Source organism: Cherax quadricarinatus, chromosome 28, assembly GCF_038502225.1.
Source record: "Cherax quadricarinatus isolate ZL_2023a chromosome 28, ASM3850222v1, whole genome shotgun sequence".
Lineage (NCBI taxonomy): Eukaryota > Metazoa > Arthropoda > Malacostraca > Decapoda > Parastacidae > Cherax > Cherax quadricarinatus.
In genome coordinates, this window is record NC_091319.1 from 5,930,325 (window position 1) to 5,952,863 (window position 22,539).

The 22,539-nt window shown below is 37.3% G+C and overlaps 2 protein-coding genes across 7 annotated transcripts in view; one reads left to right on the forward strand and one right to left on the reverse strand.

The window, feature by feature from the left end:
* The window catches only part of Rho1 (ras-like GTP-binding protein Rho1), a 52,823-nt gene extending 45,256 nt beyond the window's left edge, over nt 1-7,567 (forward strand). For all 6 annotated transcript variants that reach the window (XM_053782792.2, XM_053782795.1, XM_053782793.1 and 3 more), the window contains 3 exons: nt 2,002-2,202; nt 2,742-2,965; nt 5,807-7,567. In XM_053782792.2, coding sequence (XP_053638767.1) covers nt 2,002-2,202; nt 2,742-2,963 — 423 coding nt within the window. In that variant the 3' untranslated portion in view covers nt 2,964-2,965; nt 5,807-7,567. The remainder of the gene's footprint in view (nt 1-2,001; nt 2,203-2,741; nt 2,966-5,806) is intronic.
* A 7,521-nt stretch (nt 7,568-15,088) lies between these two features.
* The window catches only part of LOC128693149 (RNA-binding protein Unr), a 73,786-nt gene continuing 66,335 nt past the window's right edge, over nt 15,089-22,539 (reverse strand). Inside the window, exon 17 of the mRNA XM_070089349.1 lies at nt 15,089-15,552. Within this exon, the coding sequence (XP_069945450.1) occupies nt 15,375-15,552 (178 nt within the window). The 3' untranslated portion in view covers nt 15,089-15,374. The remainder of the gene's footprint in view (nt 15,553-22,539) is intronic.

Here is a 22,539-nt window from a genome sequence, read left to right on the forward strand (position 1 = left end):
TTCACCTCATCTTTCATAGACCCATCCGCTGACACGTCCACTCCCAAATATCTGAATACATTCACCTCCTCCATACTCTCTCCCTCCAATCTGATATTCAATCTTTCATCACCTAATCTTTTTGTTATCCTCATAACCTTACTCTTTCCTGTATTCACCTTTAATTTTCTTCTTTTGCACACCCTACCAAATTCATCCACCAATCTCTGCAACTTCTCTTCAGAATCTCCCAAGAGCACAGTGTCATCAGCAAAGAGCAGCTGTGACAGCTCCCACTTTGTGTGATTCTTTATCTTTTAACTCCACGCCTCTTGTCAAGACCCTCGCATTTACTTCTCTTACAACCCCATCTATAAATATTAAACAACCACGGTGACATCACACATCCTTGTCTAAGGCCTACTTTTACTGGGAAATAATTTCCCTCTTTCCTACATACTCTAACTTGAGCCTCACTATCCTCGTAAAAACTCTTCACTGCTTTCAGTAACCCACCTCCTACACCATACACTTGCAACATCTGCCACATTGCCCACCTATCCACCCTGTCATACACCTTTTCCAAATCCATAAATGCCACAAAGACCTCTTCAGCCTTATCTAAATACTGTTCACTTATATGTTTCACTGTAAACACCTGGTCCACACACCCCCTACCTTTCCTAAAGCCTCCTTGTTCATCTGCTATCCTATTCTCCGTCTTACTCTTAATTCTTTCAATAATAACTCTACCATACACTTTACCAGGTATACTCAGCAGACTTATCCCCCTATAATTTTTGCACTCTCTTTTATCCCCTTTGCCTTTATACAAAGGAACTATGCATGCTCTCTGCCAATCCCTAGGTACCTTACCCTCTTCCATACATTTATTAAATAATTGCACCAACCACTCCAAAACTATATCCCCACCTGCTTTTAACATTTCTATCTTTATCCCATCAATCCCGGCTGCCTTACCCCCTTTCATTTTACCTACTGCCTCACGAACTTCTCCCACACTCACAACTGGCTCTTCCTCACTCCTACAAGATGTTATTCCTCCTTGCCCTATACACGAAATCACAGCTTCCCTATCTTCTTCAACATTTAACAATTCCTCAAAATATTCCCTCCATCTTCCCAATACCTCTAACTCTCCATTTAATAACTCTCCTCTCCTATTTTTAACTGACAAATCCATTTGTTCTCTAGGCTTTCTTAACTTGTTAATCTCACTCCAAAACTTTCTTATTTTCAACAAAATTTGTTGATAACATCTCACCCACTCTCTCATTTGCTCTCTTTTTACATTGCTTCACCACTCTCTTAACCTCTCTCTTTTTCTCCATATACTCTTCCCTCCTTGCATCACTTCTACTTTGTAAAAACTTCTCATATGCTAACTTTTTCTCCCTTACTACTCTCTTTACATCATCATTCCACCAATCGCTCCTCTTCCCTCCCGCACCCACTTTCCTGTAACCACAAACTTCTGCTGAACACTCTAACACTACATTTTTAAACCTACCCCATACCTCTTCGACCCCATTGCCTATGCTCTCATTAGCCCATCTATCCTCCAATAGCTGTTTATATCTTACCCTAACTGCCTCCTCTTTTAGTTTATAAACCTTCACCTCTCTCTTCCCTGATGCTTCTATTCTCCTTGTATCCCATCTACCTTTTACTCTCAGTGTAGCTACAACTAGAAAGTGATCTGATATATCTGTGGCCCCTCTATAAACATGTACATCCTGAAGTCTACTCAACAGTCTTTTATCTACCAATACATAATCCAACAAACTACTGTCATTTCGCCCTACATCATATCTTGTATACTTATTTATCAAATTTTACTACAGTAACCATTAACAGTTCTCTGAAATCCAGTTTTCCAAAAATTCTGAATACCTGAATTTTGCTACTTGATGCTATGTTTGGCTGTTCACTAACATTGTTGGTAGGCTTTGGCAGCCTCTTTAATCATTAAATTATTTAATGAGAATTGGTATTTTACAGGTAGAGTTGGCCTTGTGGGATACAGCAGGTCAAGAGGACTATGATAGACTGCGACCCCTCTCTTATCCAGACACAGATGTCATACTTATGTGCTTTTCCATTGACTCTCCAGACTCCTTAGAAAACATCCCAGAAAAATGGACTCCAGAAGTCAAACATTTTTGCCCAAATGTTCCAATTATTCTAGTAGGAAACAAAAAGGTATGTAAATCATGTTAATTAAACTTTAGTTACATGATTAAAGTGGGATAGTATTATAGACTTTGCAGCTAAGGAATATTGTGCGAGTTACTGTGGAATAATCCATAACTTGAAAGCAAATGGTCATACTATTTGCATTGTAGATATATCAGTGCTGCCACATTTTCTAATATAATGGGATGCATTCCAGGGTTGAGTTGTTGCAAAATGCCATCAATGGATTTTGTATGCTTGAATCTAGTTACTTGATTCTTACGAAAGTGTAACTTGACAGTTAGAAATTTTTTTAAAGAAGCTTGGGCAAAAAAAAAAAAAAAAAGAAAAAAAAAATCCAAATGTCCATCACATTTCCTTACTTACCTTGCCAGAGACGCGCAGATACGACAGTTGAGATGCCCCTCCAAACTATAAATATCCCAGACCCCTCCTTGAGAGTGCAGGCACTACTACTAACCTTTATAGGATTACATAGTACTGTCTCTTCATGATATATATTTGTATCTTTCCTGACTATCATTAGACTAATATCTATGTTGCAGGATCTACGAAATGATGCTACAACTATTAAGGAGCTTCAGAAGATGAAACAAGAGCCAGTAAAACCTGAGGAGGGACGTAACATGGCAGAGAAAATAAATGCTTTTGCTTATTTAGAGTGCTCAGCCAAGACAAAGGAGGGAGTCCGAGAAGTGTTTGAAACTGCTACCAAGGCCGCACTCTCAGTCAGGATTAAGAAGAAGACTAAATGCACCCTTTTGTAAAGGTTAGTGAAAGGATAGTGAATTTTTTTTTTATACAGGGTACAGTATTGGCTTTTAAAGAATTACATTGAAATATGGAATGGGTTGTCAGACAATATCCCTTCCCTTTCAGGAATGTATCTCCTGAAATGGAAGAGAATCCTTTTTTAAGGGTGATATCAAATATGTTAAATTTGACAGTGTTCTGAATTACGCAGGCACAGTTCAGAACATCAGTAATTTTTTTACCACTGCCTATTTTAACCCTTAAACTGTCCAAACGTAGATCTATGTTTGCTCACGTAGTGCTCCGAACGTAATCTACATTTTTTTGTACACTTTCAAATGGAGAAAATCAAGGTCGGAGCACTACGCATGTAAACGTAGATCTACGTTTGGACAGTTTAAGGGTTAAATAGATTCCAATGCTTGATTTGACCCAGTCCTTAGCTATTTCATTAGTATGCCTTCTGTTTTCTTGAGTGCAAGAAAGTGACCATTCACCTATGAGGACTACCCTATAAAATGCACAAATTGGTAATTTGGTCAGTTTTACACAACTCAAACTCAATTTTAAAAACTTAAATTAAACACTGCAAGCATTCCATCCACTAAAGCAACCCTTCCTCTGTTAATCATTTCCTCAGGCCTGCCTTATACTTTCCCCCTCCAATTTGAAAACATCATCACATTAAATATCAGTTTTACCTGTTTCTTGGATAAAAAAATATAACCAGGAATAACTAGTCATAGTTTAGGCTGTCCCAATAATTGAAGCAGACCTAGTAAAAACCTATGAAACATTGGGAGAGATGGGGGGGGGGGGGCTACCCTTCCTCAGGGAAATCCACCAAAATCAAATAGTTTTGTCACCTTGAGGCTTGTTTGTTTCAAGCTATTTCTGGTCTATGACTGACAAAAATGATCTTTTTCACCAGTATGTCTCATAAACCATGATACAAGTAGAGTTTCAACCCATGGCAAGAGTCTTGAAACTCCAGGCCCTTATGTCTTATTTTACCAGTTGATACGAAGAAACGGCCAGTAGAGCACTAAAAAACCACCTCACGTGCTATTTTAAACCATACATAAGGTCAGAGATTTGCTTTTTCTGTCAGGATTTATTTTTATACTGAACATGCCAACCACAAGGACCCATTCTCTCATATCTAGGCCAAAATTTACGGCTTGCAACATACTTGAGGGTGTTGTGCTTAAAACAGATCTACATGAGCAACATTGGCATCAGTAACCTAGATCTACATGGAAGATTGTATTAATGTTGGTAGAATTACTGACAATATGTTAGGTAAAAGGACAAAAGTACAACTAATGTGACATTTTGTTTTCGCAATGTTTCTCACTCCAGGAGCTTTATCAAGACGTAACGGCTTGATAAAACTCCTGGAGAGAAAAACGTTGCCACAATAAAATGTCACATTAGTTGCACCTGTGTCCTTTTACGTAACATACATGGAAGATGGTGAAAGGGTTAAGCAGAAAATAAAATTTTGTGGGGCAAGGGCAGACTTGTGGAGTGGCATACAACAAGTTATGGACCACCCTGGTACATTGTATATTTATCCTTCCTGACCTGCTTTATTATAAATAGTAGTTTTTATTCCTTTTTCTTTTTTTCTTCCACAATTTAAAGTCTTTTCTGAAACTGGTCTGAAGGGGTGATGATTTTCTGAAACATTCTCAGATCTTCCCTTAACCCTTTGAGGGTCGACAGGCCCTCTCCGAAACTCGTTCTCAGGGTCGGCCAAATTTAAAAAAAAAAAAAATTATTTTCTCTTATGAAAAGATAAGAGAATCTTTTCCCGATCATAAAGACACCAAAAGTTTGAAATTTGATAGAAAACTTACGGAATTATGCTCTCGCAAAGTTAGCGGTCTCGGCGATGTTTACGCATCGGCGATTTTGCCCACTTTGAGCCCCATTTTCGGCCAATTTCACTGTACTAGTCGACAAAAAACATGAATATTTCGCTAGAACTCCATTTTTTCTATCGAATGGGTGCAAGAAACCACCCATTTATGAAATTCAACTATCCAGTACAGTGGTCAGAATTTAGCAATTTTGCCAATTTCACACAAATTTCAAAAGATGCCAATTTCCGAATAGGGTCCAGAATAAACAAGAAAGACATTCCTGGCACTAAAATGACATTTCCTCTAGTCTTTAGTCACGTCTCAAGGCCCCTCTTATATTCTTTTGCTTTCCACTTTGAATTTTTATTCTCACAAAAAATATAAGATTTACTGTTATGCAGACTACTGCATTAGTGTAAAAAATGGTATAAATATTATTGGTGCATTTGTGAAAGAATATTAGACTCACCAGTTGACGTGTATTGCACGCTTGGCACAATTTGTTTACTTTTGAAGTTTGGTAAAAATCGAACATTTCTGCTACTTTGAGCTCAATTTCAAGGCACCTTTCATTGTAAAACCAGTCAAAATCATCTCAATTTCTGTAATATGTCTTCCATTCTATAAAATGAGACCACGAAAACTAGAGTACAATAATAAATACCATACGAAAATACACTGCAAAGTCGCTGATTTATTCCAAAAAAATGGTCAGTTTTTTTTTTTTCTCATTATGCACTGTGTGCTGCAGGATTTTTTTTTAGACTGTGCACACTGACCACATAGACCCATTCTTTCATATGAAGGCCTACCAGCTTTCTCCCACTAGATTTGAGGCCGCTAGAATTTATGAGTACTAGTACGTCAAAAACCCCTACGCGTAAGACGTACTAGTACGACCAACACCCTCAAAGGGTTAAATAATCTAGTAAATATTTGAAGGATTCATGTGGGCTTGTTTATGCTTCAGCACACTTTATTTTTTACAGAGTATTAGTGATGAGGTGAGAAAGGAATGTACAACGCAGTCTGACGGAGTGCTACCTGGAAACCAATACAGTACTCGTACTGGCTCTCCTCGCCTCTCCTTTTATAGTGCCTCGGCTTGGTCATTCTTCCAGGACTCTAGATTGACCAACAGTCGTGTTCACTGTTTCTTCCACTCAGTCTTACCATTTACACATCAAAAATCAGCATGGCCTAAGCATATTGGCAGTATCTTAGGAGATGGAAATGCCTATGGCATTGAGTTCAGTTTCTACTTAGTTTGAGGTATATAGAAAACATACAGGAATTGTAAGTAGTTTAAAGTTTTTTTTCACTTGTGTATTACTAGGGAGTAGGTTGAGGAGAGGGTGTTTCCAGTCCAGACAGTTTAGGTACATGACCAGGCTTGGTATATATGGATTGGGGAGAAATACAATCCCAGGTGCATAGGTAAGAATAACGTATATATCATGTCTGCCTATAAGATTGAATGTTCATACAACCTTGAACCTCCATGGTGTATACAAGACCATCATATAGGTGTGCACAATAAATTGTTAATGCAGAATACTTTAAAAAAAAAAAAAAACCTGTGTGCACAAAATTAGGGGTTTAAAGATGGGTTGTATGTAAAGATGTTCATTACTTACTGTAATGATAGATATTGCACATGCTTGATGTAATATCTATTTATTATTTAAAGTAAAGCTTTGTAAATGAATTCGGTATGGGGCCAGCTAAATCTAGACTGCGTTGGACTAGCAAAATTGATTGTGGTGTCCAATTTATAATACTTTTCATTACTACTATGTAATTATTATTTGTTAATATAAGTTTTTTTCCATTGTTCTATTATCTGTTTTATTTACAGTTGTCAAAAGTGAAACTTAATTCATGCTTGATATTTACTTAAATAGTATTGAAGTAAATATAATTTACATTAAAATTTTTATGTAAATATTATTTACTTAAATATTTTGCAGGACGACCAATGCCAAGTGAGTTTCTTGTTCATTTGGTAAACTAGACAGTGGCGCTACCAGTAAGTCATGTTAAGAGCAATGTGCTAACTAGTGCAACTCGTCTGCCAAGAAAGGAAACAACTATACTTTTGCCACATGTAGTTAGATTTTCTACTTGGAAATTATTTTCAATCGTACAGACTGCTTTCTCTTTAAACATCAAGTTAAAAATTTCAGCTATTGACCTAAGTGACATAAATCACGTAAAGTCATAAAAACTTCAGTGTTTCATATTCTAAGTGTGAATTTTTTATAATGATTTATATGTACAGTATGTACATACAGTTGCTTGAACCAAGTTAATTAGGAACTTGCAGCTTGAAAGTATGTACCAGCTCTAAAAGGATCTTCGCTTGGTAAGGCATTTGTAGGCCACTTGAGAATGTTGCTTTGCCTATTCCATACCTTAATTATTCCTCAGGCTGAATTCTTTTTAAACACCCATACAATTTGAGCACTTTTTCCTACTGAGATAAGATTTTATTTTTTGCAATCCTTATAATTATAGTTTTCCAAATTAAATTACAGTACATGGAAAGATGGCTTGCTTCAAGTTCTCAGTGGCTTTCAGAGTTTTGACCACATATTGCAAAGTGTTAGCTGAATTGCTTTTCATGTGTATTTGATGCTAAAGTATATTAAAAAAGACTAGATAAGTTTATTAATGAATAGCTCTTACATCAACGTACAGCCTGTATACATGTTCAGTTTACCCTTTTGTAATAAATATGTATCCTTTTATTGTTTGTGTTTTCTTATAAAGTACTGGTTTCAAAATGTTATTCCTTGCTTAATCTCTTACAAAATAAGGTGCATTATTTGTATGTGTTCCTCAAATGGTGAAAGTTTTTTTTGGGTCAGCCTGCCTTGGGAGATTGCTGACATGTTACAAATGTTTTGCACTCAGCTTCAAGCCACTAAATGTTGCATTAGTTGCAAGTGTGTGCCTTTACTGAACAATATAATTCTACCATTATTACTAATATTTGTTGCAATTATCTTCTGTGATAGTAAATCTTGTCAAGGGGCCTGTGAACCAAAGAATATTGTACCATACTTGATACAATATTTAGTTATAAATTACAATGGCTGAAAATTGGTACTAATGGCAACATCCAAGCACTAAATCCATAAGGGTTATACAGTGCTGCAAGGGTAGGTTGTGCTAAAGTGTAATATGCTTGATCAGTGCCATTCTTGCAGCACTTATTTGCATCGCATATATGCCTGTGTCATCATTTGTGGTTGTCTCAAGACTCCCTTAGTACTCTACAGGCTATACGAAAATTTGATACACCTCGCCCCCTAGTTCTCTGTATCCAACTTTGGCTATGCCGTATCTCTACCAAGCATAAAGATAGTTTTTTGTTGGGGTCCCTAGTCATGTTGACGTACAGGGCAATGAACAGGCAGACACTGCTGCGCGGTCAACAGTACATGACCTGTAAAATAAAAGGACACAAGTGCAACTAATGTGACATTTTATTGTGGCAACGTTTCGCTCTCCAGGAGCTTTATCAAGCTTGATAAAGCTCCTGGAGAGTGAAACGTTGCCACAATAAAATGTCACATTAGTTGCACTTGTGTCCTTTTACTTTACATATTGTCGGTAATTCTACCAACTTCAGTACATGACCTACCAATTTCATATAGGTGTTCCATTTCCAGACTATTTTGCTGTGTTGGCAACAACGTTGGTCAACTTTACTCTGTAACAAACTTCATTCTATTAAACCGAGCATAGGTTACTGGCCGTCGTCTTGTCATCAGTGCTGTGGTTGGAAGACTACTCTCTCCTGCCTTCGCATTGGCCACACCTGTTGCTCATGGGTATCTCATGGAGAGGCACCCTGTTCCTCTGTGAGCAGTGTCAAGTTCCAGTATCATTTAGCCACATTCTGTTAGACTGCCCCCTCTATCAACGAGCACGCAGAATTTACCTCCGTCGTCTCCGCTCTACTACTCTCTCTACCTTCCTTCCTTGCTGATGGACCCTCTAATCCTGACTCTCTCATTGACTTCTTGACAACTGATTTACTCCACAAACTCTGATGATACCTTTTGCACTCCTCAGTCTCTTGCTGCCCTCTACCCTTTCACCATCCACTGCCTTGCTGTTCTGCATAACCTGTTACTCATCCATCTCCCTTTTGCCACCTGATACCCTCGCTTCCTTCCTGCCCTGCAGCGCTGTATATTATTATAATAAAAAAGAAGTGCTAAGCCACAAGGGCTATACAGCGCTGCAGGGTAGGGAAGGAAGCGAGGGTATTGGGCGGCAGAAGGGGGGAGGGGATAGTGCGGGGGTAGAGGGTAGCAAGAGATTGAGGTAGAAAGGGCTGAAGGTATCAGAGTTTGTGAAGTCAGTTGTCAAAAAGTCAATGAGAGGGGCAGCGCTGTATAGCCTTTGTGGCTTAGCGCTTCTTTTTTTATTATAATAATTGATCAGTGAGGGTGAAGAGTACTAAACCCATAAAGGTTGTGCAGTGACCTTGGGGAATGGGAGACAATCGGGTTTGGTTCAGGTAAGAGGACTTAAGGATCTTATTTGGATCAACATCTTGCCAGCATTGAGGCACCAGATTCTCCCATTCCCTAGGTGCTGTATAACCCTTATGGATTGTTTTTCCATGAATATACTGCTAGGTGAGCAGGGGCAATAAGTATAAGGAGCCTTACCCAGTTTTCTTAAGAGTACAGTGCTGTATGACCTGTAGGGGTTTAGCACATTTGTGTACTCTACCCAGACTGTATAGCAGTTACCAGTGTTGCTCAAACCCCTTTGTAAGGAGCTTTCCCCTCAAGAGGTTCCTTGATGCTGGTGAGGGGCTTTTGATCTAGGAAATTAGATTATGCTCTGGGTCCCTGAATACCTCCCCCCCCCCCACATTCTGTATAATCCTATGGGTTTAGTCCCCCCCCCCATCATGATTATAATTATAATGCAAGGGGGCTTTTGATTCAAGAAACTGGACCTATGGTCCAATTCCTTAGTTTGAATGACTTCCATTTCCCCAGGCATTGTATGACCCCTATGGGTTTACTACCATGAATTTATAGTTAAACTTTGAGCAAATAACCATTGTCACTAGGTCTAATTTGAGCTGCCTTTCCAGGGCATGTGAAGGTGACATGTCTTCTACCCAACTGATAAGTCATCCAAGAGCAACCAACCGAAAAGCCCCTGCTCCTTCAAAATTTTAAAATTTCCAAGTTACTAGAGATAACTTTTAATGGCATATCCTACCACGCAGTCATGTAAAGGCACTGATCGATAAATAGCTCTTATTTAATCCTAATATTATATGAGGGAGAGATCACTACACCTGTAGATATTATTCCCAGCATTCTGTATTCAGAGATTCTTTTAACACCTTACAATTACTATCCAGGAGGCCCTCCACATTTGCAAGAGTTAGGGGATCAAGAACCTCGTGAATCTTGAAAATTCGCGAAATTTTGGTGCGCAAATACGATGTAGGGAAATATAATAATAGCATTTACTTAGCTTAACACTGCTTTCTTAACCTATTGAACCACGAACAATCATAAAACACATGAAATTATAATGCAAAACATGTAAAAACCGCCCGGCTGGGCATTAGCAAATGTTCGAAGCTTGTGAAAGTGGATGACTAGCTGTAAATATAACATCAGGTCAAGATGATATTAAAATATAAATTTGCATATTTTTATTACTTTTTTGAATTGATACAAAACTTATCATTCTCCATTCCTGTTACCATAAGCAATGAGGCCACTTAGCGTAATACAAAAATGAAATTAACTTTTATATATAAGCACACATACACTAGTTTTTTGCATTTTGTCATTTTTGAGCTTTTTTTTTTTTACAAGTAGCTTTCAAAAACAATCATGATCAACATGACAGGGAAAGCTTTTCAAGTAGCTTTTTTGTTACTCGGCAGCTTAAGTTTAATGTTACAAATGCAAGGAAATTATAATTGACATTTAAATAATGAACAATTTAACATCCTCACACTTGCCAACCCAAAAAATCCTAGTTACCTTAAGATGTAAACAGTCTTTTTACATTAATTTTTTTTGTTCCGTTTGGATTTGCTAAACACAGTCTGCACCAACCTACAGAACATATGGTTGAATTTAAAAAATCTCATTTTTTTCTTAAAGGAATTGCATGTGACCAAAATCATTACACTATGCATGACACTCAGATGATCAATGGAGAAAAATGCAAAACTTGCAAATTGGTCTTACAAAGCAATCCTTTATACTTTTTCTATTCACACTGGTGCCTACTATGACTATACAAAAGCTTTGGTGTATGTTTTTTTATAATAAAATGCCACATGAAAAATAAAAATCAACACGAGAAGAAAAATTTGTGTACGTAGGATGACCATTAAATATGCAATAAATTTATGAAAGAAGACCTAATTAGAGAATCACACAGCCCTCCCTGCAGAAATAAAATACTTTTGAGAAATTTTATTATCAAATTCAGTTTTATGTTATTGTGTAACTGTTAATGCATAATAAATCCTTGTCTTGTACTAAAATGTAGCCAAATATAACAGGTAGGAGCAGTTACAGATAGCATCTACAACTCCAACAGCACAAAGGAGTCACCAGCTAAATAGCAAGACTGAGATGTGGTGAAAGCAATCAGTTTTGGAAGCTATAAAACAATCTTTATAGATTATTATTATTGTAATAATAAAAAAAGAAGCACTAAACCAATCTTTATAGAATGGATGTAAATATGACAAAATGAGTCCAGAGCTTTCATTAAAATGGGTGCATCCTAGTACACATAATTTACCTGATATGCATGTAGTAAGGCTACTTAGCATACATGAAGTTACCACTTTAAGGGAACATTTCGAGCTAGTGTCAGGAATTTTTACTGCTCACAACCTGGTTTGCCTGCATTGTAGTGGGAGCAGATATGAATGCTTGCCCCAACCATTTAGATCACAAGGAGAAAAATATTCATAATTGCTACTGTTCAGGCAATAATAAATATTTTCACTTTGTAGTGAGGGTATTTGCATTATAACTTTACAGTATAATCTCTTAAATGGTTTACATTATTAGGAGTATATTCATGGCACAATTAAGAAGACACAGTGAGTTTTTATTGGACATGACATTCTTTAGTTTACCATACATATCGATCTTACTTTGAATAATTTGATAATGGATATATTATAATATAAAAAATGCTTAAAGTTCACTTTGAAGTCTTGATCCTATTACCTACACTAGCTGTTTTTGTAAATCTTTACTTTTTAAAAACAGCCTCTCTCTCCATAACTGGACACATTTAGGAAAGACTTTCCATCTTTCCACACTATTTACTCAGGACAAAAGACATGTGGTTATTTTGGTATTATATAATACACCAACATTTTTATGAATGTGACTACCTAAGGTTCATTACATACCTATACAATTTAATGTATATGTAGAAACAAATGATAAACTAAATTAACTTTCAATTATAACAATTACAACCAGCTGTTATGGTAGGTATATAAAGACCATAGTCTGAAAGTCAATGATCAGCCATCCTTATTAGGGTTAATAAGCAAGTAGGTACACAACCATGAATTTCTAGATTACCATCCTAATCAAGTATGTTCTCCAACTTTTTTTTTTTTTACTAAGTAAACATACGACTTCCTTAACAGAATAAAATTACCATCTAAAGCTTCATAAATCTACCTAACATTTCCCATTTTTTCATTTAACAAAATGCCTGAGTAATGCATCACCATCAATCAAATGGGAATTCAAAGTGAAAAAATCAAGTATGCAATATTAACACTTAAAAATTATTTTAGGGTTGCTTATAAATATCATCAAGCTGTCTTCCCATTATATAAGAGCCATCTAGCACAAAGACCACTGTTCTTCCTCCACATATGCCAGAAATTAAGGTCACTGGAAGCAGGAAGTTAAGTTTGTTTTAGGTTTCAAGGCTCCTGCTGCCAATAACCTAACATCAGTATCAAAATGGGCCATGGGCATCCACACACTGATCAGTTTAAAAAGTACTTCATAAATGGTATATGGTTTGGGGTAGGCCAGATGAATGGCAAAGAACTAACAGTATGAAGAGTTATTGGGCATACTTGTGGTGTCACAGGTAAGGTTAAAACACGGTCAACACAATAGTACCTTCAAGTGCATTATGTATAAATACGTCTATTTCGCGTATTTATCCCTTTTAGTTGCGTGGGATCACAGACTTTAACACAGCCTTATAGTTGAGGTATAATTATGGAAACTCATTTGCAGTGCATCATCATTTTCCTCAGTGAAAGAACATCAATTCTGAGTATCTAGTTTTTGCTCAATTATATATAATATATATATAATTAATAAACATTTAGTGTATCCTTGAGTAGAATGGAAAAATTTTTAACCACCAAAGAACCTGAAGAAGGAATGACTGAATTTGTGCATTTAGAATTTGGGGATTTTTTTCTCCAGAATCTTTGATATGGAGCTGCCATATTTAAGTAGTTAATCCCAGTATAATTTTGTAATCTCAAAATTAAAACTAACTAAAAAAAAAAACTGGAATATAGATACACCTCTGTCACTAAATATTATTTTAGTTCCACAAATTTCTTAAATGTCAAAGCGGTTTGCATAAGCTTATTTGAGGCCTTTCTTAAGTAGAACTCAAAACTGATGCCCTGCTCACCTTTCAAAAGAAAATCAAGTTCTCCTTGGATATAATGGCATCAGTTACTGATTAATTCCTTAGTTCTAATCATGTGTTACATTTCACAGAATCTCTTGATCATGTTCTCATCCCCCCCTCCCCCTTTTTTACTATTAATGTTTTCCTGTCAGGATGTACTTATATCAATATGCTAAAACTAAAACAAAATTATCTGGCAACACAAGATAGTAAATTTTCAGGCAAAGACAATTTAAATATGCCCAGAACAGCGACATATATTGACCATACCACACAGCAAAATTCCTTGACTACTCTTCCTGATGCCAGCCTCTAAATGCCTTTAACATCTCAAAGTCAAGAGAATTACATCTACACAAATTCAATAGCACACTGAATTAACACTGTACTGTATCTCAAGGAGGTGGCTTTAATGTATTTCTCTTGTACTAAAAAGACAGTAAATATGCCTTATGTCTTTGATAAAAGAATTAGCAACAAAAGGAAAAAAACTGAAAAATAAGCATCTTGTGGGGTCCATTAGATGCCTATATTACTTGTACTTTAAGAAAAGGTACTTATAACCTTATATGTCAATCATATCCAGCTAAAATCATTACACATCAGCAAAGAAAGCTGGCCAAAATATCCAGGGATAACAAGATTTGCTACCACTTCATTACTTCTGATGACTGCTATATCATCGCTATGCTACAATTAAGTAATAACACTGAATTCTTAAGCAAGGTGATTAAGTAGTGTTTACATTCATCAATTATAATTCAAATCAAGAAATTTCGATAAGCCATATACACATTCAAATATCAATTGGAGTTGTTTTGCACTCATAAAATATTGGCTACTTCTACAATGAAAATGGGATTTGTTAAGCTCAAAGTTGTGACAATTTGGTAAAGTTATACAGTACAACAATTGATCATACAACATTCATTCACCTGGGGGCATTCATTTCTGATACATTTTGCAAAGTATGATGACTATTCTAATATTAAGCATCGCTAAACTACAAGGAGATGCTGAGCAAGCAACAAAAGCAAGGGGAAAATTATCACCCTAAGTGGCCTCTAGTAGGAAAACGTTTTGCGAACACATTCGTTACACTCGCTCCAACAATTTCAGCAATACTGGGTTACAATGAGGCAATGCACTAGCTCTCAGCTCCATCACCAACCACATCACCAGCAACTAAAATATCTATACCATTACATGTTTATTCTGCAGTAGATGCATCATATTCTTACCCAATCTAGTCCTTCCATAGGGCTTATTCTGGAAATTTTTTGCCTCAATGTACTGGGCAATAGTCATTAAAACTAAAGTTAAGAGAAATTAATAGGGAAAGGATACAGAGAAGAGGGGAAAGTGGAGAGGGGAAATGGGAAGGTAAAAAGGTAAATGGAGAATAAGGGTAGAGGAAGAAAAAGGAGTAGAGGGAAGATGAGGGGAAGGAAACAGGGATGAAAGTAAAGGAGAAAGGTGGGAAGGCAAGAAAGATGGAAAGAGACAGAATTATATATCATATACTATACATATCAATTAGTAGAATTCAATGAAGTGTTTAGGAGAATTTAAAATTGTACAGGATGTTTGATTCCATTCTTTATATTCATGAATATCTTTTAACACACACACACACACACACACACACACACACACACACACACACAATGGGGCCAGGAGCTGTGACTTGACCCCTGCAACCAGAATTAGGCGAGCACATGCATGCATACATGCATGCATATACACACATGCACGCATATACATATATACACATTCATTCATTCATACAAACACAAGTAGAAAGGGTAAGGGAAGTAGGAAGTAAGTTCAAGCAAGAAGGTTGTAAAGACATTAAGGTTCCTCACTAGACTCCGATTCGGATATTGTGCGTTGTAAAATAAATCCCTTAGTGCCATCGGGACCCTTTGGTTGGCGTAGAACAGTCATGCGTGGCTTACCGTTGTCACAATTCAAGTTTTTAAGTCTGCTGATGAGACGGTTAGGCCGTTGTGTTGGAGCAGTTTTTGACCTGCAAATGAGTCATAATAATCAGTTTTTGTTATTATAGCCATAACTATACTTTTTTTTTTTTCAACAAGTCGGCCGTCTCCCACCGAGGCAGGGTGACCCAAAAAGAAAGAAAATCCCCAAAAAGAAAATACTCTCAGCATCATCCAACACTTTCACCTCACTCACACATAATCACTGCTGTTACAAAGGTGCCCAGAATACAACAGTTTAGAAGTATATACGTATAAAAATACACAATATATCCCTCCAAACTGCCAATATCCCAAACCCCTCCTTTAGAGTGCAGGCATTGTACTTCCCATTTCCAGGACTCAAGTCCGGCTATATAAAACAACCAGTTTCCCTGAATCCCTTCACTAAATATTACCCTGCTCACACTCCAACAGCTCATCAGATCCCAAATACCATTCGTCTCCATCCATTCCTATCTAACACACTCATGAACCCTTGCTGGAAGTCCAAACCCCTCGCCCACAACACCTCCTTTACCCCCTCCCTCCAACCTTTTCGAGGAGGACCCCTAACCCACCTTATTTCCCTACAGATTTATACGCTCTCCATGTCATTCTACTTTGATCCATTCTCTCTAAATGACCAAACCACCTCAACAAACCCTCTTCAGCCCTCTGACTAATACTTTCATTAACTCCACACCTTCTCCTAATTTCCACGCTCTGAATTTTCTGCATAATACTTACACCACACATAGCCCTTAGACGACAGGACATCTCCACTGCCTCCAACCGCCTCCTCGCTGCAGCATTTACAACCCAAGCTTCACACCCATATACGAGTGTTGGTACTACTATACTTTCATACATTCCCTTCTTTGCCGCCATAGATAACATTTTTTGCCTCCACATATACCTTAATGCACCACTCACCATTTTTCCTTCATCAATTCTATGATTAATCTCATCCTTCATAAATCCATCCGCTGACACGTCAACTCCCAAATATCTGAAAACATTCACTTCTTCTATACTACTCCTCCCCAATTTGATATCCAATTTTTCTTTATCTAAATCATTTGATACCCTCATCACCTTACTCTTTTCTATGTTCACTTTCAACTTTCTACCTTTACACACACTCCCAAATTCGTCCATTAACCTTTGCAATTTTTCTTTAGAATCTCCCATAAGCACAGTATCATCAGCAAAAAGTAACTGTCACTTCCCATTTTGTATTTGATTCCCCATAATTTAATCCCACTCCTCTCCCAAACACCCTAGCATTTACTTCTTTTACAACCCCATCTATAAATATATTAAACAACCATGGTGACATTACACATCCCTGTCTAAGACCTACTTTTACTGGGAAGTAGTCTCCCTCTCTTCTACACACCCTAACCTGAGCCTCACTATCCTCATAAAAACTCTTTACAGCATTTAGTAACTTACTACCTATTCCATATACTTGCAACATCTGCCACATTGCTTTCCTATCCACTCTATCATGTGACTTTTCTAAATCCATAAATGCAATAAAAACTTCCCTACCTTTATCTAAACACTGTTCACATATATGCTTCAATGTAAACACTTGGTCTACACATCCCCTACCTACTCTAAAACCTCCTTGCTCATCTGCAATTCTACATTCTGTCTTACCTCTAATTCTTTCAATAATAACCCTACCGTACAATTTTCCTGGTACACTCAGTAAACTTATTCCTCTATAATTTTTACAATCTCTTTTGTCCCCCTTCCCTTTATATAATGGGACTATACACGCTCTCCGCTAATCCCTAGGTACCTTCCCCTCTTTCATGCATTTATTAAACAAAAATACCAACCACTCCAACACTATGTCCCCCCTTGCTTTTAACATTTCTGTCATGATCCTGTCAGTTCCAGCTGCTTTACCCCCTTTCATTCTACGTAATGCCTCACACACCTCCCCCACACTCACATCCTGCTTCTCTTCACTCCCAAAAGATGGTATACCTCCCTGGCCAGTGCATGAAATTACTGTCTCCCTTTCTTCGTTGACATTTAAAAGTTCCTCAAAATATTCTCGTCATCTACCCATTACGTCCATCTCCCCATCTACTAACTGCCCTACTCTGTAACTGACAAATCCATTCGTTCCCTAGGCTTTCTTAACTTGTTGAACTCACTCCAAAATTTTTTCTTATTTTCATTAAAATTTCTTGACAGTGCCTCTACCGATCTATCATCTGCTCTCCTTTTGCACTCTCTTCACCTTTCTTTTACTCTCCATATACTTTACTCTTCTTATAACACCTCTGCTTTGTAAATACCTCTCATAAGCTACCTTTTTCTCTTTTATCACACCCTTTACTTCATCATTCCACCAATCACTCCTCTTTCCTCCTGCACCTACCCTCCTATAACCACAAACTTTTGCCCCACATTCTAATACTGCATTTTTTAAATTATTGCAACCCTCTTCAACCCCCCCACTACTCATACTTGCACCAGCCCACCTTTCTGCCAATAGTTGCTTATATTCCACCCGAACTTACTCCTTCCTCCCTTAGTTTATACACTTACGCCTCCCTCTTACTTTTTGTTGCCATTTTCCTTTTATCCCATCTACCTCTTACTCTAACTGTAGCTACAACTAGATAATGATCCGATATATCAGTTGCCCCTCGATAAACGTGTATATCCTGGAGCCTACCCATCAACCTTTTATCCACCAATACATAATTTAACAAAGTACTTTCATTACGTGCTATGTCATACCTTGTATATTTATCCTCCTTTTCATAAAATATGTATCACTTATTACCAAACCTCTTTCTACACATACCTCAATTAAAGGCTCCCTATTTTCATTTACCCCTGGCACCCCAAATTTACCTACTACTCCCTCCACAACATTTTTACCCACTTTAGCATTAAAATCCCCAACCACAAGTACTCTCACACTTGGTTTAAAACTCCCCATGCATTCACTCAACATTTCCCAAAATCTCTCTCTCTCCTCTATACTTCTCATCCCCAGGTGCATACACACTTACTATAACCCACTTCTCACATCCAACCTTTATTTTACTCCACATAATCCTTGAATTAATACATTTAGAGTCCCTCTTTTCCTGCCATAGCTAATCCTTCAACATTATTGCTACTCCTTTACCTCTAACTATTTGAAACCCCTGACCTATTCCCATTTATTCCTCTCCACTGAAACTCACCCACCCCCTTCAGCTTTGTTTCACTTAAAGCCAGGACATCCAGCTTCTTCTCATTCATAACATCCACAATCATCTCTTTCTTATCATTCACACAACATCCACGCGCATTCAGACTTCCTACTTTGACAACACATCAACAGAGACTTGACATTAAATTTTGCACGAAATAAAGATCTACTGTGTACATGATTAACACTATGAATTGCATTTTATGGAAAAAAAAAAAAACTGCTCTTGTAATGAAAAGTCATGGTTAAAAATATCCTTACAGTAAACCTTATCAAAATGTGCAGGACACATTCCTGATAAAGCAGCACTATATGAAAATTAGCTTAATGTGAAGACATGTGGGAAAAAGGACAGGGTTACGTTTCAGACCTCCCAAATTCGTCATTTTTTTTTTATTAAACCAGGTAAAAATTAGTACAGTTTATCTTGTCTTACATTGCTACTCATTGCTTGAAGCATTTAAGCAATGTGAGGTTAGCATAAGACAACTGGGCTGAGTTGTTATTGGTTTGAAGGACTACAATGATATATGTTGTATGAACCCTGCTCCTGTAAGTCTGGTGAAAATTCTGCCCAAATCTGGGAGAGTAATGTTATATATATATATAAAAAAAAAGGGGGGGGGGGGGGAGGGGAATATACATCCCAATTAGGTCAGGTGGACCCCCGTGCCTAAACCTAGGTAGAGCCAGACGCCTACATCCTTGGCCGATAAAAGTTGAGGTATGGTGTCCCAAACAATTGCTGTGGGAAATATGCAACAGAGACGGCCACTCCAAGAAGAAAATGGGAAATATGTCACTGATGTTCAAAGCAGAGCAAGAGTAGAGTGAGATGTCCACACTCGAAGACTAGTGCAGTGGTCCTGGGCCAAGTTATATGTAGTAAGGCTTATCAGCTGACACTTGGTACATATTAACATTTCCTACCAAACACAAACTCACTACAGCTATGCCAAACATGTAATAATGATGAACCATTTAAAAAAGTAATAACCAAATAAAATAGAAGTAATTCTTATAACAATTTGTGGAAGGCTGGGTTGGTCTGAGTGATATGAAGTGAGATGCTGACTCTGGTTTTGAATCTCAACAATACTGAGAAACCACAAATTTGTAACTCCTCAATACTCTTCTGAATTTCTATGTATCTAAATTCTGCAGTTTTATTTTTTATCATTATGCAATAATGTTGGGTTCAGTGAAAAAGAGTAATTAGTAGGCCTCACCATACACTTGGGTCCAACTGAAACCAGACTGAGGAAAAAAAAAAGTCCATGCCTGTACCTCTCAAAATATTACCATGTCGATAATAGGGGCAGCAGCTGGTAGAGACTGGCCCATACATCTTCCCTCATTATCTCAGTCAAATAAACACTACTTTGCCTTACCCAACAAGGAATGGGGAATCCCTAGAATGGGATGTGTTTGGACAATTAGCTGATGTACTGGCTGTGCTTCAGTAAATGAAAGCTGTCCTACACTTCAACTTTCTCGTTTAAACACTTATTCACTCTTCATTATCAAAATTGTAGAAATAAAGCACGAGTAGATACATTACTGTTAAAAGGCACGAGAAGGTGATATTTTAGGGTAATTACAATAATGTACGATACTGGGTTGCTAACCTCGAGGGTCAATTATCTGAATAAATTCTCCCACTGAATTTTCGAGGGTTCTTGATATTAACCCTTTGACTGTCGCGGCCGTATATATATGTTTTACGAGGTGCCGTGTTTGACGTATATATACTCATAAATTCTAGCGGCTTCAAATCAAGCAGGAGAAAGCTGGTAGGCCCACATGTGAGAGAATGGGTCTGTGTGGTCAGTGTGCACCATATAAAAAAAATCCTGGAGCACGCAGTGCATAATGAGAAAAAAAAAACTCGACCGTTTTTTTTAATTAAAATGCCGACTTTGTGGTCTATTTTCGTATAGTATTTATGGTTGTATTCTCGTTTTCTTGGTCTCATTTGATAGAATGGAAAACATATTACAGAAATAGAGGTGATTTTGATTGATTTTCCTATAAAAAGAACCTAGAAATGGAGCTCAAAGTAGGGGAAATGTTTGATTTTTGCCAATGTTCAAAAGTAAACAAATGATGCCATTGTCCAATAAATGTCCAACTAGCCATTCTAATATGCAGTCATGAATGGGTTGATGTTATTTATACAGTTATTACAGCATTGCAGTAGTCTGCATAATAGTAAGTCTAATATTTTTTGTTTGAATAAAAATTCAAAATAGAAAGCAAGAGTAATATCAGAAGGGCCTGGAGACGTGACTGATGAACAAAGAAAATGTTATTTTAGAGCCAGGAATGTCTGCATTGTTTATTCTGGACCTTATTTTGAAATTGTGATATTTTTTAGTTTTCGTGAAATTGGCCAAATTGCAAATTTCTGACCACATTATTAGGTAGTTGAAATCAGTAAATGGGCAGTTTCTTGTATTCAATCGATAGAAAAAATGAAGTTCTAAAGAAATAGCTATGAGTTTGGGCGACTGGAACAATAGAATTAGCCGAAAATAGGGCTCAAAGTGGGCGAAATCGCTGATTTGTAAACAGTGCCGAGGTCGCTAACTTTGCGAGAGCATAATTCCGTCAGTTTTCCATCAAATTTCGTTTTTTTGGTGTCATTACAATCGGGAAAAGATTCTCTATCATTTCATAAGAAAAAATAATTTTTTTTTTTAAATTTTGCGACACCAGGAGACACCTCAGGATCGGGGGTTGCGACAGTCAAAGGATTAATGCTCTCAATACTCTTCAAACTTTTCAAACAAGTGTTTCATGTAAATTTTGAAAGAATTGTGGGAGGCTGGGGAGTGCCCAACTATCTGTGGCCTGGTGTGCAGATTATGAAAAATCTATAGATATATTACCCAAATTTTGTAATTTACTTTTTTTTTTTTTGACTTACAGCACGTATAATTGAAGTTGTGAATAAATGGCTCACAAAACTGACAAGCTGATAAATCAGACACTTGTGCAATATTTACGTATCTTTATTCTGGAAACATTTTGCCACACAGTGGCTTCTTTCATCCAATGCAGAAAAAAGTGGAAGATGAGGAGTTTGAGATAATTAGTCCCTCAGCCTGGAGTTGATGTGTTCCATGTATCAATCTTGACAAAAGTGTGACAAAAGTGCAGCATACTCACAGAGATCAGGCTTATACACTGATGACAGATGAGGTGGAGCAGTGATAGGCAGAGTCACCAACAAACAAAGCCACTAGTGGAAGTAGATCATGTCTATAGATTAAACAGGTTCAGAAGAAATCCCTGCATCAAGATCCCAAAATGTTGCTGTGTGTGACAGGATGTGAGTAATGGTTTACAAAACCAACAAGTTGATAAATTTTTAGTATCTTGATGCAGGAACATCTTCAAAACTTGTCTAATCTATAGACATGATCTACTTCCACTAGTGGCTTTGTTTGTGACTCCACCTACCACTGCTCCACCTCATATGTCATCAGTATATGAGCTCAATCTCCATGAATATGCTGCACTTTCGTCAAGATTGATGGACTGAACACAGACTCCAGGCAGAGGGACTGATTACCTCAAACTCCTCCTAATCTTCCACCTCCTCCTCCTGCACTGGACTGAAGAAGCGCTTGGCGTAAAACGTTTCCAGAATAAAGATACCCAAATATTGCAAAAGTGTCTGATTTATCATTATTGAAGTTTTTCTAGCACACTTGGAAATTTTGGATGCACTTTTTCAAGAGTGTTTACAAGAAATCTCAATACATGATATTGCTTTGTAAGAGGATTTACTGTATATCAA